The sequence below is a fragment of the Rhinatrema bivittatum genome, chromosome 4 (genome assembly GCF_901001135.1).
Source record: "Rhinatrema bivittatum chromosome 4, aRhiBiv1.1, whole genome shotgun sequence".
NCBI lineage: Eukaryota > Metazoa > Chordata > Amphibia > Gymnophiona > Rhinatrematidae > Rhinatrema > Rhinatrema bivittatum.
The window spans coordinates 252,183,377-252,197,197 of NC_042618.1; the positions used below are offsets into that span (position 1 = coordinate 252,183,377).

The window sequence follows — 13,821 nt, forward strand, 5'->3', positions numbered from 1 at the left end:
TGATGGGTAATCAGGATGAAATATGGCACACATTAAATTAATTCTCAGCACCACAGAAATACTTTGACAGGCAGATGCAATACAGCTGCTCTAAAAACTTGCATCCAAATGCACGCACAATCACCTGAGCATTCAGTGCAATAGGCAAATGAGCCCACCGTGCTAAAAAGGACAGTGCTAAAAAGGACAGTCTAGGGCACCCGGAGAAGTAGCTGTGCACAGGTTAGGAAAATGGACGCTTGTTAATTGAGTGTCCATTTTCTTAACTTGACCACCAAGACTTTTTTTACATTATTTTTTTCGGTTCCTCTGACAATATTGCCATGATATTAAGTTGGAGGAACAACAGAAAAGCAGCATTGACTGCTAACTTTTGGGGCTCTTCAAGACTTAACTCCAGCCTCAGAGCTGGCATTAATTTTTGAGGGTAAAAATGTGCATATCGAGTGCACATTTATTTTTTACATAATAGCTAGTAGCCTCATCAACATGGCGTTTACATGAGATGGACACTATTAGCTACGTGCTAGTAAACTTGCTAAAACACAGTCTCTGCACAGACAGTTAAATCCTCTCCCCAGGGATGAAGACTCCTGATGGGCATGCTCACTGTTCTCAAATTGTTCTTCACTCAAGTTAGTTGGTCTTCCTTATTCTCTTCCTGTATCAGACGAATCCCTGATGGGAGAAATCCACTCTGGAACAAGCAGCTCCAGATGTCTTTTCTCCAGGGGAGGAAGAGGGGCAGCCAAAACTTCCTCCCAGATCTTCTCAACAAACTACTTCCCCAAACTAAGGTAAAACACCAAAAACTCCTGGCACCGGATCACCACCTCTGTCCTCATAGAGGGTGCAGAAAGGCAGATCTCTAGCCTGGGATTCCCAGAGAGAGGGTTCCTGTGCCCTCTCCCCAAGCAGTGTCCAGTGGTCCCACCAGGCTTCTTACAAGAAAAAGAGTTTTCTAAAAGCCCAAAACAAATCTGGGACACAAACCCTACGACCAGCGAAAGGATAAGCAGGGCAGATCCTGTCTCACATACGCTAAGCAGGACTGGTTGAGTTCTAAGAGAAGGCCCAAAATAACACAGGAAAAGGCTCCTAAATACCCCCACTAACTCCAAAATTAAATCACTGCTCCCAGAGCTCTCAGGATGGGGATGGCCATTCTAGTACCCTCAAAGGGAGGAGCTGTACAGAATGTTGCCTTCTCCTACACACTAATCTATACTGTACTTTCTGAACCAGGAATATCCAGGGCTATTAGACTTTCTACACAGAAAGCATTTTTTGTGAACATAAATGATAGTTTCTGCACATAAACCATTTCCTGCATGTAAATCCTAAGGTAACTTGAGATAGAAGCACAATGTGTGTTCCTAACTCATGCTGCTCTCTTAATTTGAGTTAGGAAAACACACTTTATGCTCCTAACTTATGTTGTGCCAGGATCTGTACTTGGGATCTATGCAGAGAAAAGATGCTTTGTGCACACAGAATGTTTTCTGCACAGAAAATATGATTTTGTGTCATCACCTGCCATTAATGTCCCTCTGCTGTCTACATAGGACAAAGAGATCAACCCCTAAGGGAAAGAACAGATGAATATAAATCTGACATTAGAAAGAGCAACATTCAGAAAACCAATAGGAAAGTATTTTAACCTCAGAGAAAATTACCTCCTTCTGATTTTGCTAAGCCTGGTTCTTCCTAGCCTAGTGCAGGAACGGTTGCCTGATTTCAGAGCTCCCCTAACTGGTTCCTCAGCAGGGGAAGGTAATTTAAGTGCACGCAGGTCAATTGCCCCCTAGTTTTGGCATGGATTCTTCTGCTTTTTCTTGAGTAGAAATTTTTTCAAAGACTGCACTCCTTCCTTCAGGCGCAGTCCTCCACCCTGGCCAATCTTAACAATTCAGGATGAAATCCCTCACACCTGGTGCTGTGGGTAAATGCCTGGATACCTTCCTAATAGGGACCCAAATGACACGGATAACTAGACCGATCCTTACTCCCTGGAGGTTTGGGAAATTCCTCCAGGATTGGAACCGTATAAAATTATGTTGAGGTTCTTTCATAGAAATGAGTTACTGGCTCTGATTTCCAGATATTGAAGATGCTGGGAGTACCTGGGGCTGACTCCATGTCTGAGCAAAAGAAGGATCCCACTTTAATTTCTTTGAGTAAAGCCTCATGCTTCTTCCCTATTATGAAAGCCATTCAAGAATTAAATGATCTTGAATGGGGCACCCAGAGGCTAATTTTAAAGGAGGACGAGTCTTGGAAGGTCTGTACTCCCTGGAACCAGTTGCGAGAGAGCAATTACGTTTTCCGAAGGTGGATGCGCTTGTGGGTGCTGTTACCAAGTGGACGAGTATCCCTGTAGAAGGGGGAGCAGCCTTGAAGGATGCACAGGATAGGAGAATTGAGGCTATACTTAAGCAGGCCTATGAAGCAATGGCAATGAATTTGCAGATAGCTTCCTGTTCTCCCTAGTGGCTTGTTCTTGTTTACTGCTCTGACAGGAGGTTGATGAATCTGGCGTGAATTCAGGGCAGTGATGGAACCAGCAGCCAGCTTTTTTGGCAGATGTGGGCTGCGATTTGGTCTGCACTTCAGCCAAAGGGGTGGCTTCGGTAATAGCAGCTAGGTGTTAGTTATGGCTGAGACATTGGTCAGCCGAATCAACCTTAAAGTTTCTTACGAAGTTGCCTTTTAAAGGCTCACTCTTATTTGGGATTGAGCTGGAGAAAATGGCCAATAAGTGAGGTGAGTCCCTGGTTCCTTGTTTACCAGAGGATAAGAAACAGGTGCAGCAATCCTTCAGCTTGAGAGGTCATACTAGAGGGTTCAAATGTTTTCGACCCTACAGAGAAGTGACTTTTCAGAGGACTCAACCTTTGGGTAGATCTCAGTTCTTTCGTCCCAGGCAACCCGGATGGGATGCAGGCTCAGGTAGTGCAGTACCCCTAGCCTCCCAATGAAGGTGTGTCAAACCACTTCCGGGATATGAAGATAGATGACCTCCTATCTCTTTTTTATTGGAGGTGGGTTGAGATCACAACAGATCAGTGGGTACTGGAGGTGATAAGGGATGGCTATGCGCTGAAGTTTCGCAATGTTCCTCCGGATGTGTTCATGGTGTCTCCCTACAACTCTCCTCAGAAGAGACAGGCCAAGGAGGTTACGTTGTCAAGACTCCTCAGCCTGCGGGCTGTGGTTCCAGTGCCCACATTTCAAGTAAATACGGTCCAATATTCCATTTGTTTCATGGAGCCCAATAAGGAGGACTCTTTTCATCCCATCCTGGATCTCAAAAGGAGTCAACTGTCATTTGCATGACTTGTTTTCGCATGGAAACCTTGCACTCAGTGATAATGGCGGTGCAGTCGGGAGAATTTTTGACATCTCTGGATCTCTCTGAGGCGTATCTGCATATTCCCATCTGACTAGAGCATCAGAGATGTCTGTGTTTCATGGTTTTGGGACATCATTATCAGTTTTAAGCGCTACCGTTTGGTTCGGCCTCTGCACTCAAAACTTTATCCAAGGTTATGGTGGAGGTGGCGGCGGCGGAGTTGAGAAAAAATGGGATTCTGGTATATCCGTACTTGGATGACTGGCTGATTCGGGCCAAGAGTCTGGAAGAGAGCATCTGGGTCTCGTGCAAGGTGATCTCCTTGTTGCAAGAGTTAGGTTGGGTCGTAAACCTGACTAAGAGCAATCTTCAGCCATCACAGTCGCTAGATTATCTCGGTATTCAGTTCAATATGAAACAGGGCAGAGTGTTCCTGCTGGAGGGCCATATCCAGAAGCTGATGGCACAGGTGCATCAGTTGTCAAACATAATACGCTTCACAGTGTGGTCCTGTCTTTAGGTGCTTGGATTGATGACAGTAACCCTGGAGATGGTGCCATGGGCGAGGGCACATATGCATCTGCTTCAGCGCTCGCTGTTGCTCATTGGAACACAGTCTCAAGCTATTCGATTTGGCTGCACCTACCAATGGAGGTCTGCTCTCAACTACAGTGGTGGTTAAAAGCGGTGAGATGTCAGAAAGGGGGTTTCCCTAAAATCAACTGATTGGCTAGTACTCATGACAGATGTGAACCTCCAGGATTGGGGAGCTCACTATCAGGAGCTGACAGTGCAAGGGTGTTGGAGTGCAGAAGAGTCTGTAACATCAATCGACTGGAAGCTTGTGCGATACGGTTGGCATGCTTGCAGTTTGGCAACAGATTGCAGGGTCAAGTGGCCCGAATGATGTCAGACAATGCAACGACAGTGGCTTACAACAGTCAGCAGGGAGGAATCAAGAGCCAGCATGTGTCACAGGAAATAGACCAACTTATGGAATGGGCGGAAGTGCATCGTCAGGAGATCACAGCCTTGCACATTGCAGGAAAAGACAATGTAAGAGCAGATTTTCTCAGCATTCAGGGTCTGGATCCAAGAGAATGGGAATTATCAAATGAGGCGTTTCAGTTAATAGTGGATCACTGGGGCCTTCCGTTTCTGGACCTTCTGGCGATTTCTTGCAATGCAAATGTTCCTCGATTCTTCAGTTGCAGGAGAGATCCAAAGTCATTGGGCATCAATACTCTCTTGCAGGAGTGGCTGGGGTGCAAGCTGTTGTATGCTTTTCGCCCATGTTGGGCAGAGTGGTTCGGAGAGTCACAGGGGGATGGTGCTTCTGGTGGCACCAGATTGGCCCAGGAAACTGTGGTATGCAGATCTGCGAAGGCTTCCAGCAGACTCTCCCTTCAGGTTTCCAGCACACATGAATCTGCTATGGCAGGAGCCTGTTCTTCACAAAGATCCAAATCGATTTTGTCTTATGGTATGAGAGGGCTCAGTTGCTGAAGTATGGATATTCTGCTGCAGTGATTGCCACCTTGCTCCAAGTGAGAAAGTTCTCCACTTTCTTAGCCTTTGTGCAGGTTTGGTGAGTGTTTGAGGCTTGGTGTGAAGATTGAAGAGTTCTTCCTTGTTCAGTTAAGATCCCACTCATTTTGGAATTTTTGCAGAGTTGGCCCTTAATTCCTTGAAGGTTCAGGTGGCTGCTTTTGTCTGTTTCCAAGGTCAGGTGAATGGTGGACCCTTGTCGGCTCATCCAGATGCAACTCGTTTCTTGAAAAGAGTAAAGCATCTTCATCCTCCCTTGTGGTTATCAGTGCTCTTGTGGAGTCTTAATCTAATTTTGGATTTTTAGCAGGCTCTGCCTTTTGACCGATGCGTACCCTTTCCCTAAGGTTACGACCCTTGAAAATGGTGTTTCTTGTGGCAATTTGTTCTGCATGTCGAACTACAGGCCTTGTCTTGCCGGGAGCTGTTTCTATGAGTACTCCAGGGGCAATACAGTTGCATACTGTTCCTTTTTCTCAAAAGTAGTCTCAGATTTTCACTTGAATCAGTCTATTTCCCTGCTGTCTCTGACAGGGTAAAAGATGCAGAGGAATATCGCCCATTATGGCTTTCGGATGTCAAAAGGCCTATCTTGATGTATTTAGAGGTTTCTGATACTCTCAGAAAGACAGATCGGCTGTTTATTCTCCATGGTGGGAGTAAACAAGGTGAGCCAGTGTCATGGGCTACAATAGCCCGCTGGATTAAAGAGGTAGTCACAGCCGCATATGTGAATGTTAAGCAGCCATTGCCTAGTCAGGTTTGGACTCATTCCACTAGGGCTCAGGCAATGTCATGGGTGGAAGTTAGATTGTTGTCTCCTGTCAACATTTGCTGAGCTGCAAAGTGGTCTTCCTTTCATACCTTTTCCAGGCATTATCACCTGGATGTGCAGGCCCAGGAGGACACACAGCCTGTGCACATGTGGTTTTGACTAGACCACGGGCAGCCTCCCGCCTTGTTCAGAAGTAGCTTTGGTGCATCCCACTGGTTTTGGACTCACCTGTCTGTACACTAAGAAAGGAGAAATTACTACTTACCTGATAATTTCCTTTTCCTTAGTACAGACAGGTGACTCCAACTTCCCATCCTTGGCTGCTGAATGTTGTGCTATGATCCTTCTGCATGGGTGTATATTCCAGGGAGTACTGGTAAGTGTCAGTCCAGTTCCTGGATTAGTGTTTTTATACTCCTTATCTGAGCTCAGTTTTTTCCTGTTTGCTGAGTGCTGGAATGGTAGTTAATAATCAAGTTTTGCTAGTTTGTCCATAGTTGGCTTTTGCAGAGAATACTGGCAGGCTGATGTGACTGCAGGGGTATATATATACTGTGAATTTAGCTTTCCTCCATCCCCCTCTGCTGGTAGAGGTGCATAATCCTCTGGTTTTGGATTCACCTGTCTATACTAAGGAAAAGGAAATTATCAGGCAAGTAGTAATTTCTCCTTTTGTGTGCTCTAAGCTTTTTCTGTGCGCTCATTTTTCAGTTTGTGTGCATTTTTTTAAACTTTTGATTTATTAGCATACCATTACTTTATTGCATCAGAAGTATAAAAGCTTTAGCTTATTACATCAGTCCCATTTTTAGGAGTAAACATTACCATTTAAAAAGGATTTTAGAACTTAAAAGTGAGTAAAACTGTGTGCTGCTTATCAAGGCAAAAGAATCAAAACTAGTCATAGCTTAAAATCCGGACTCCTGTGATTCTGAAATCGGGGTTGCAAAATGTGACCATTGCCACAGAATTTTCCAGTCTCAGAGGAATCCCTTCAGAATCATAGAAACGCAGAGATGGCAGTGGCTGGCTGGGGATACAGTACACTTATCTTTGCTCCTGCATGGTGATCCAGCAGCAGGAGGAGAGCAGCGGCATTTCATACCACATCTGCCTCCTTTCATCATCCATGACCATGGTGTCCCATATGGTCAAACCACGAGTCTGGTCTGGACAGAAAGAGGTGACAAACATGGCATAAAATGCCACTTTCCTACTCCTAGTGGCTGGGAGAGAGGATTGGCATATGGGGAGATGGGAGAAGATTAACCTAGGATTGGGGAAAGGATTACTTGTGGGAGACAGAGAGGATGGGGAACGAAAAAGGGAAAAGATGAGGACGGTGGGGGAGAAAGAAAGAGTAGGGGGAGGAAGAGAAAGGAGAGAGTTAAAGGATTGGGTGTGAGGTGGGGGGAAGGGCAAAGGAAAAGTCCAGATGGGAAGCAGTGAAGAGGGAAATGTGGGAAGGCTGCATGAGAAGAAAGGCAGAGGGTAGAAATAGGAGTCACAAGGATGAGAGACTGGAGGGAGGAAAAACTAGAGAAGAAATCAAATAGGACAAGAGAGAGGAACAGTGTCTTGGAAGAAGAGAAAAATAAATAGTGGAGGCAGACTGTAGTGAAGATCCTCTTTGTTTATCCCATGCCCTCTTGAACTTTCCTATTTTTGTCTTCCCTGCCTCTGCTGGGAGATTGTTCTACATATCTACCACTCTTTCCATGGACAAATATTTTCTAATGTTATTCATGAGGTTACTCCTTTTAAGCCTTATGTAGCAAAGCTCCACCATGACAATAAATATTCATCAGGGGTCTGAAAATTGAAATGATTGTTTATTTCCTTTTCAGAAATCTTCATTTATTGACAATATTACCATTTCAAAAAAGCAAACAGGGCAATGAGTGAATATATAGCAAATAAAGCTTAAATGTAATAGAGAATATCTTTCAGTGCAAATATAAATTTTGCTATCAAAATTTTACTAGATAATTATGATCCATTATATCCAAGTAGGACAAACTTTTAGTTTTCTATTCCATTAACACATTATAAATATACCAAAAGAAACTTATGTGTTAGTGATTTTACAGTTTGGTTTCAACAACCAGTGTTTAAGTAAAACTACTTTATATAAGTTAAAAGCAGAAACCTATTTACTTTTCTCTCTATTAGTGTCCTGCCCTCACCAAGAATTATTAGTGCATTTGTGTAGTTGTTGTATCCAAAACAGAGCTAATGAAGGGATTTATTTGTCAGAAAAAAAAGAGAATCTTCTATGAGAATAAGTGGTTTGTTTCTATAGGGCAAAGGTAGTACTGCACAATGTGTTAGGGAATTCAGCCACAACACCGGGATTGGTAGCTCTTCTCAAACAATAAAGAACCGTGGATTCTTTACTATTTACACAGTAGTCAAAACCTCAGTTTAATATCTCATCCAAAAGACAGTTTTAGTAATCTTATTTTATTGTTTAAAAAGGTATGCACCTTTAATTACAGCTGCATTCCATTTAAAAATCTCTTCAAGCTTTGTTTTTCAGGGGCACGATTCAAGCCTTTTACCTAGGCACAAACCAGCTGCATACTGAAATTATATTTATCATAGTATGAATCAGGTGTTTATGTTAAATATGCATTTCAAATATATCTGGGGGAAGCTAGCACAGGTCTACAATGACATAAAGCACCCCAGCATGTTGATATTTTTAGATCCAGAAAAGAAGAAATAGCAGGACGAGGTTTTAAGGCCTTATAATATTTTTAATTGTGCCTCTTGAAAAGTTAGAAACTAGAAAGGAAAAGACATATGCTGGCATTTTTGTTCTAAATACTGAACTAATATATCACCCAAGATTTTTGTAGTAGACAGTCCATCTGAATGTCCAGCCTTCACATATAGGGCTTCTACTACTCATTTCCAATTTCTGGCATACTTCATCCAGTTGAATTCTATCAACTTTATGGACTATTTTCAATTTCCAATTTTATTTGAGAAATTAATTTTCTTGTGAGAAGATAGCCCAAAATCTAAGAGAGAAAAAAAAAAAAACGTCAAAGGAGAATGACTAAAATTGTTTGCTTGTAGATTAGACACTGTACAAAGATGAATTATTGGTGCTTGTAAAAATGACAATAGTTTAGGGTTTAGGAAATGAATGTACTGTTGCAGTCACACCTGCAGGTGGTATCTATGAGGCCTGAAAAGCTCATGCCCAATAACATCTACATGTAGAAAATTGTTTTTGTTAGTCCAGTTAAAGATATCACAACTGCCAAAATATTCAGATTTGGAAATCTCATAGTCGCTGTCCCATCTGCCTTCATCAATGCCAACTGCTGTATTATTCTGCTCTTATTCACAGTCAACCTGGCTATCTTTAGAATTATATCTAACTTCCAAACGCTTTAACCTGAACACCCAGAAATTTTTACCTGTTTCAAATTGCAGGCTGCCAGTTCCGGCCACCCACCTTCCCACCAAAAAACCCCCACATCATAAGAACATAAGACTTGCCATACTGGGTCAGACCAAAGGTCCATCTAGCCCAGTATCCTGCTCCGAACAGTGGCCAATCCAGGTCACAAGTACCCAAGGGGTAGATTGATTCCAAGCTGCTTATCCCAGGGATAAGAAGTGGGTTTCTGCAACTCCGCCTTAATAATGGTTTATGCACTTTTCCCCCAGGAACTATTGGGGTATATTATTTAGTGTGTTCATGTGTTTTGCTTTAAATAGGTGGTCAGAAAGTCAGGCAACAAACAGAACTTTGTGTGTTTGTATTAAAAACAAAAGTAGCCAGAAAAAAGAAATAGGCTAGGAACATTGTATGCCCAAGTAAAAAGGTTGAAAGAAAGGTATTATAGTAGTGTGATTGATTTGATTAGGTACTAACATTTGTTAATCAGAACAGCAGTGAGTCACTCAGGACAACTAACTGTAGTGTAAATCTCCAAAGGTACTGTTTTGTAGTAATTTATCTTAGAAGCACAAGGGAAGAGTTCAGTAACACACAATCCAGTGGGAGCACTGAGAGGAGAGGATCACCTTGCTGGTAGCTGGAAAGAAATAGTAAGTACTACTTGTAGAAATTTTTAAAACTTAAAAGTACGGGGAGAACTAAACTATTGGGGTATATTATTTAGTGTGTTTTGTTTAAATAGGTACTCAGAAAGTCCGGCAACAAACAGAACTTTGTATGTGTTTGTATTTCTCAACCGTCCTCTCCCAACCACCCCTAGCTCATCCTTTAATTTATAGGCAGGTGTCACTTTCACACTTAAAATAAAAATAAAATAAAAAACATCAGTCTTTTAACTTAAACTCAGAAATTCCCTATACCTTATCCAAAGTTGATCATTCCCTTGTAGGTTACTACCAGATATATAGTAAATACACTAATACATTTAAAGGATCCTAATTGTATGCAATCCTACACCCATAGCAACCTAAAACTTAACTAGGAACTGAACAAATTTAAAATGAAGGCAGCAGTCCATCAGCAAGAGGGGGGACTCCCAGTCTTTTGCATTGAGTGTCACATTTATGATTTTTTACCCGCCGGTAAGAAGTTGTATGTGTGCATGCGATGCAAAGAGCTCCTGTCTCAGAGAACAAGTCCAATCTCTGGAGGCTAGAGTGGCAGACCTGGAGGAGCTGAGGCAGACAGAGAGGTATATAGATGAGACCTTTATGGACATAGTAGCCAACTCCCAACTCCAGTCTCACATCCCTGGTGCTGCCTTGGAGGAGGAAGGTCTCATGATTGGTGGAGCAGGAAATGATTCTGTAGCAAGGACCTGCTCTCCAGGTGGGGCATTGTACTCTCACACCGAGGATGTGTCTCCCAGGGCTTCTGCCAAGGAGAGCAGGGTCAGGTTGGCCGTCATAGTTGGTGATTCGATTATTATGAATTTAGACAACTGGGTGGCTGGTGGGCATGAGGCTTGCCTGGTAACATGCTTACCGGGTGCAAAGATGGCAGACCTCACGTGTCACCTACATAGGATTTTAGACAGTGCTGGGGAGGAGCTGGCTGTCATGGTACATGTGGGCACCAATGACATAGGAAAATGTGGGAGGGAGGTTCTGGAAGCCAAATTTAGGCTCTTAGGTAGAAAGCTGAAATCCAGAACTTCCAGGTTAGCAATCTCTGAAATGCTCCCTGTTCCACGCGCAGGTCCCTACAGGCAGGCAGAGCTCCAGAGTCTCAATGCATGGATGAGATGATGGTGCAAGGAACAGGAATTCAGTTTTGTAAGGCACTAGGGAACCTTTTGGGGAGGGGCTCCTCCTTAACCAGGGTGGATCCAGGCTGCTGGCACTAACCTTTAAAAAGGAGATAGAGCAGCTTTTAAACTATTTTTATTTATTTATTTTATTTGCTTTTATATACCGACATCCGTTGGCGTACATCACATCGGTTCACATTATAACAGTTGGAATAGTATGACAAGGGGTCGTACTATTTATACATTGTAACATTAACCTTTAAAGGAACAATAAAACGTCTAGAACAAAAAAACTAGAACAAAGGGGAAAGCCGACAGCGCATGGTTTAGAGGGAGGTATCTTAAAAGGATACTAATGAAGTATTAGAGTTAAATTTATCCCTGTCAACTGAAAAGCAGAATGTTAATACAAACAAAAAACACACTTTGAAATGTTTGTATGCTAATGCCAGAAGTCTAAGAAGTAAGATGGGAAAATTAGAGTGTATAGCAGTGAATGATGACATAGACTTAATTGGCATATCAGAGATATGGTGGAAAGCAGAGTTGCTTACCTGTAACAGGTATTCTCACAGGACAGCAGGATGTTAGTCCTCACATATGGGTGACATCATCAGGATGGAGCCCAATCACGGAACACTTCTGTCAAAGTTTCTATAACTTTGACTGGCACCTACTGGGCATGCCCAGTAATGCACTGACCCTGCATCCAGCAGGGGTCCCCCTTCAGTCTCGTCTTATAGTAAAAAGTACGTGCGAAAAATAAAATAAGAAAACGCAAACGAACCGGGTTTCGTGAGGACTAACATCCTGCTGTCCTGTGAGAACACCTGTTACAGGTAAGCACCTCTGCTTTCTCACAGGACAAGCAGGATGGTAGTCCTCACATATGGGTGAGTACCGAGCTGAGGATGCCCGAGCAATGCACCAAATCCACCCAAAGATGTACAACAGGCACAACAACAGGGGTGGACATTTGGTTAGGAGGGCATCCTGAACCCTGAATGGGTCGTTGGAAGGATGTTGGGTAGTTAAACTGAAAACAAGTTGCGTAGAACAGACTGGCCAAAGATAGAATCTTGCCTGCCAGCTTTATCTAAGCAATAATGTGCAGCGAATGTATGGAGAGAACTCCAGGTAGCAGCCTTACAAATATCAGCAAGCGACACCGAACGTAGGTGCGCTACTGATGTCGCCATGGCCCTGACAGAGTGTGCTTTTACACGGACTTGTAGCGGAATGCCTGCTTGCTGATAGCAAAAAGAAATGCAGTCCACTAACCAGGAGGAGAGGATCTGATTTCCCACAGGATTTCCCAATTTGATGGAATTGAAAGACACAAACAATTGAGTGGATTTTCTGTGGACCGACGTGCGGACTAGATAGAAGGCTAGAGCACGTTTACAGTCCAAAGAATGCAGAGCCTGTTCACCTGGGTTTGCATGGTCCTGGGAAAAAAGGTAGGTAGGATAATAGATTGGTTAATATGAAATTCTGATACTACCTTCGGTAAAAACTTAGGGTGAGTGCGGAGCACTACCCTGTCATGCAGAATCTTAGTGTAAGGAGGGTAGGTAACTAGAGCCTGCAACTCACTAACTCTGTGAGCAGACGTGATAGCGAGAAGGAAAACTACTTTCCACGTGAGATAACAGATCACAGGTGTGGAGAGGCTCAAATGGAGGTTTCATGAGCCATCCCAAAACTATGTTAAGGTCCCAAGAAGGGGCTGGAAGGCGCAGTGGAGGTTTTAAGTGGAGCAAGCCTCTCATAAAGCGCGTTACTAAGGGTTGTGTGGAAATAGGAACATTCCCTACACCTTTATGAAACGCAGCTACTGTGCTGATGGAGGAAGTTTTCAGGCTTGCCTCCGACAGGTGCCAGAGATAGTCCAGAAACTTCACTGTGGAACAAGTGAAGGGGACTAAGGACATAGAGGTGCACCATACATAGAAACATAAACATAGAAACATAGAAATGACGGCAGAAGAAGACCAAACGGCCCATCCAGTCTGCCCAGCAAGCTTCACACTTCTTTTTTCTCATACTTATCTGTTTCTCTTGGCTCTTAGTAACCTTTGGTTCTATTTCCCTTCCACCCCCACCATTAATGTAGAGAGCAGTGATGGAGCTGCATCCAAGTGAAATATCAAGTTTGATTAGTTAGGGGTAGTAACCGCCGCAATAAGCAAGCTACACCCATGCTTATTTGTTTTATCCAGACTATGTTATTCAGCCCTTATTGGTTGTTTTTCTTGTCCCCTGCCGTTGAAGCAGAGAGCTATGCTGGATATGCGTGAAGTATCAGTTTTACTTCTCCCCTGCCGTTGAAGCAGAGAGCTATGCTGGATACGCGTGAAGTATCAGTTTTACTTCTCCCCTGCCGTTGTAAACCTTTTCCATTTGGAGCGGTAAGACCTTCTCGTGGAAGGCGTTTGTGAAGCTACTAAGACTCGGGACACCAACTCGGAAAGGTTAAGAGGTTGGAGTATTAACCTTTCAACATCCAGGCAGTCAGCGATAGGGCCTGGAGGTTGGGGTGTCGCAGGCATCCATTGTTCTGAGTTATCAGAAGCGGATCCTTCCCCAGAGGAATGTGGCAGCGTACTGATAAATCCTGGAGGATTGGGAACCACACCTGGCATGGCCTGTGAGGGGCTATCAGAATCATTACGCCCTTGTCCTTCCATAACTTCACGAGAGTCTTCGATATGAGTGGAAGTGGAGGGTATGCATAGAGGAGACCGTTGGCCCACAATAGGGCGAAAGCGTCTCTCGGGTGCGAGTGGTGGCTGCGAGTGAGGGAGCAGATTTCTACTTTGCGGTTGTGGACTGACACAAAGAGGTCTATGTAAGGGTAACCCCAACGTTGGAATATTGATTCCGCTACTGTGGGGTTGAGAGACCACTCGTGCGGA

At 43.6% G+C, this 13,821-nt stretch overlaps 1 protein-coding gene across 2 annotated transcripts in view; it reads right to left on the reverse strand.

The window, feature by feature from the left end:
* Positions 1-7,573: 7,573 nt before the first annotated feature.
* Positions 7,574-13,821, reverse strand: part of LOC115090652 (tetraspanin-33-like) — a 174,746-nt gene continuing 168,498 nt past the window's right edge. For both annotated transcript variants that reach the window (XM_029600039.1, XM_029600037.1), the window contains exon 9: positions 7,574-8,701. In XM_029600039.1, the coding sequence (XP_029455899.1) occupies positions 8,633-8,701 (69 nt within the window). In that variant the 3' untranslated portion in view covers positions 7,574-8,632. The remainder of the gene's footprint in view (positions 8,702-13,821) is intronic.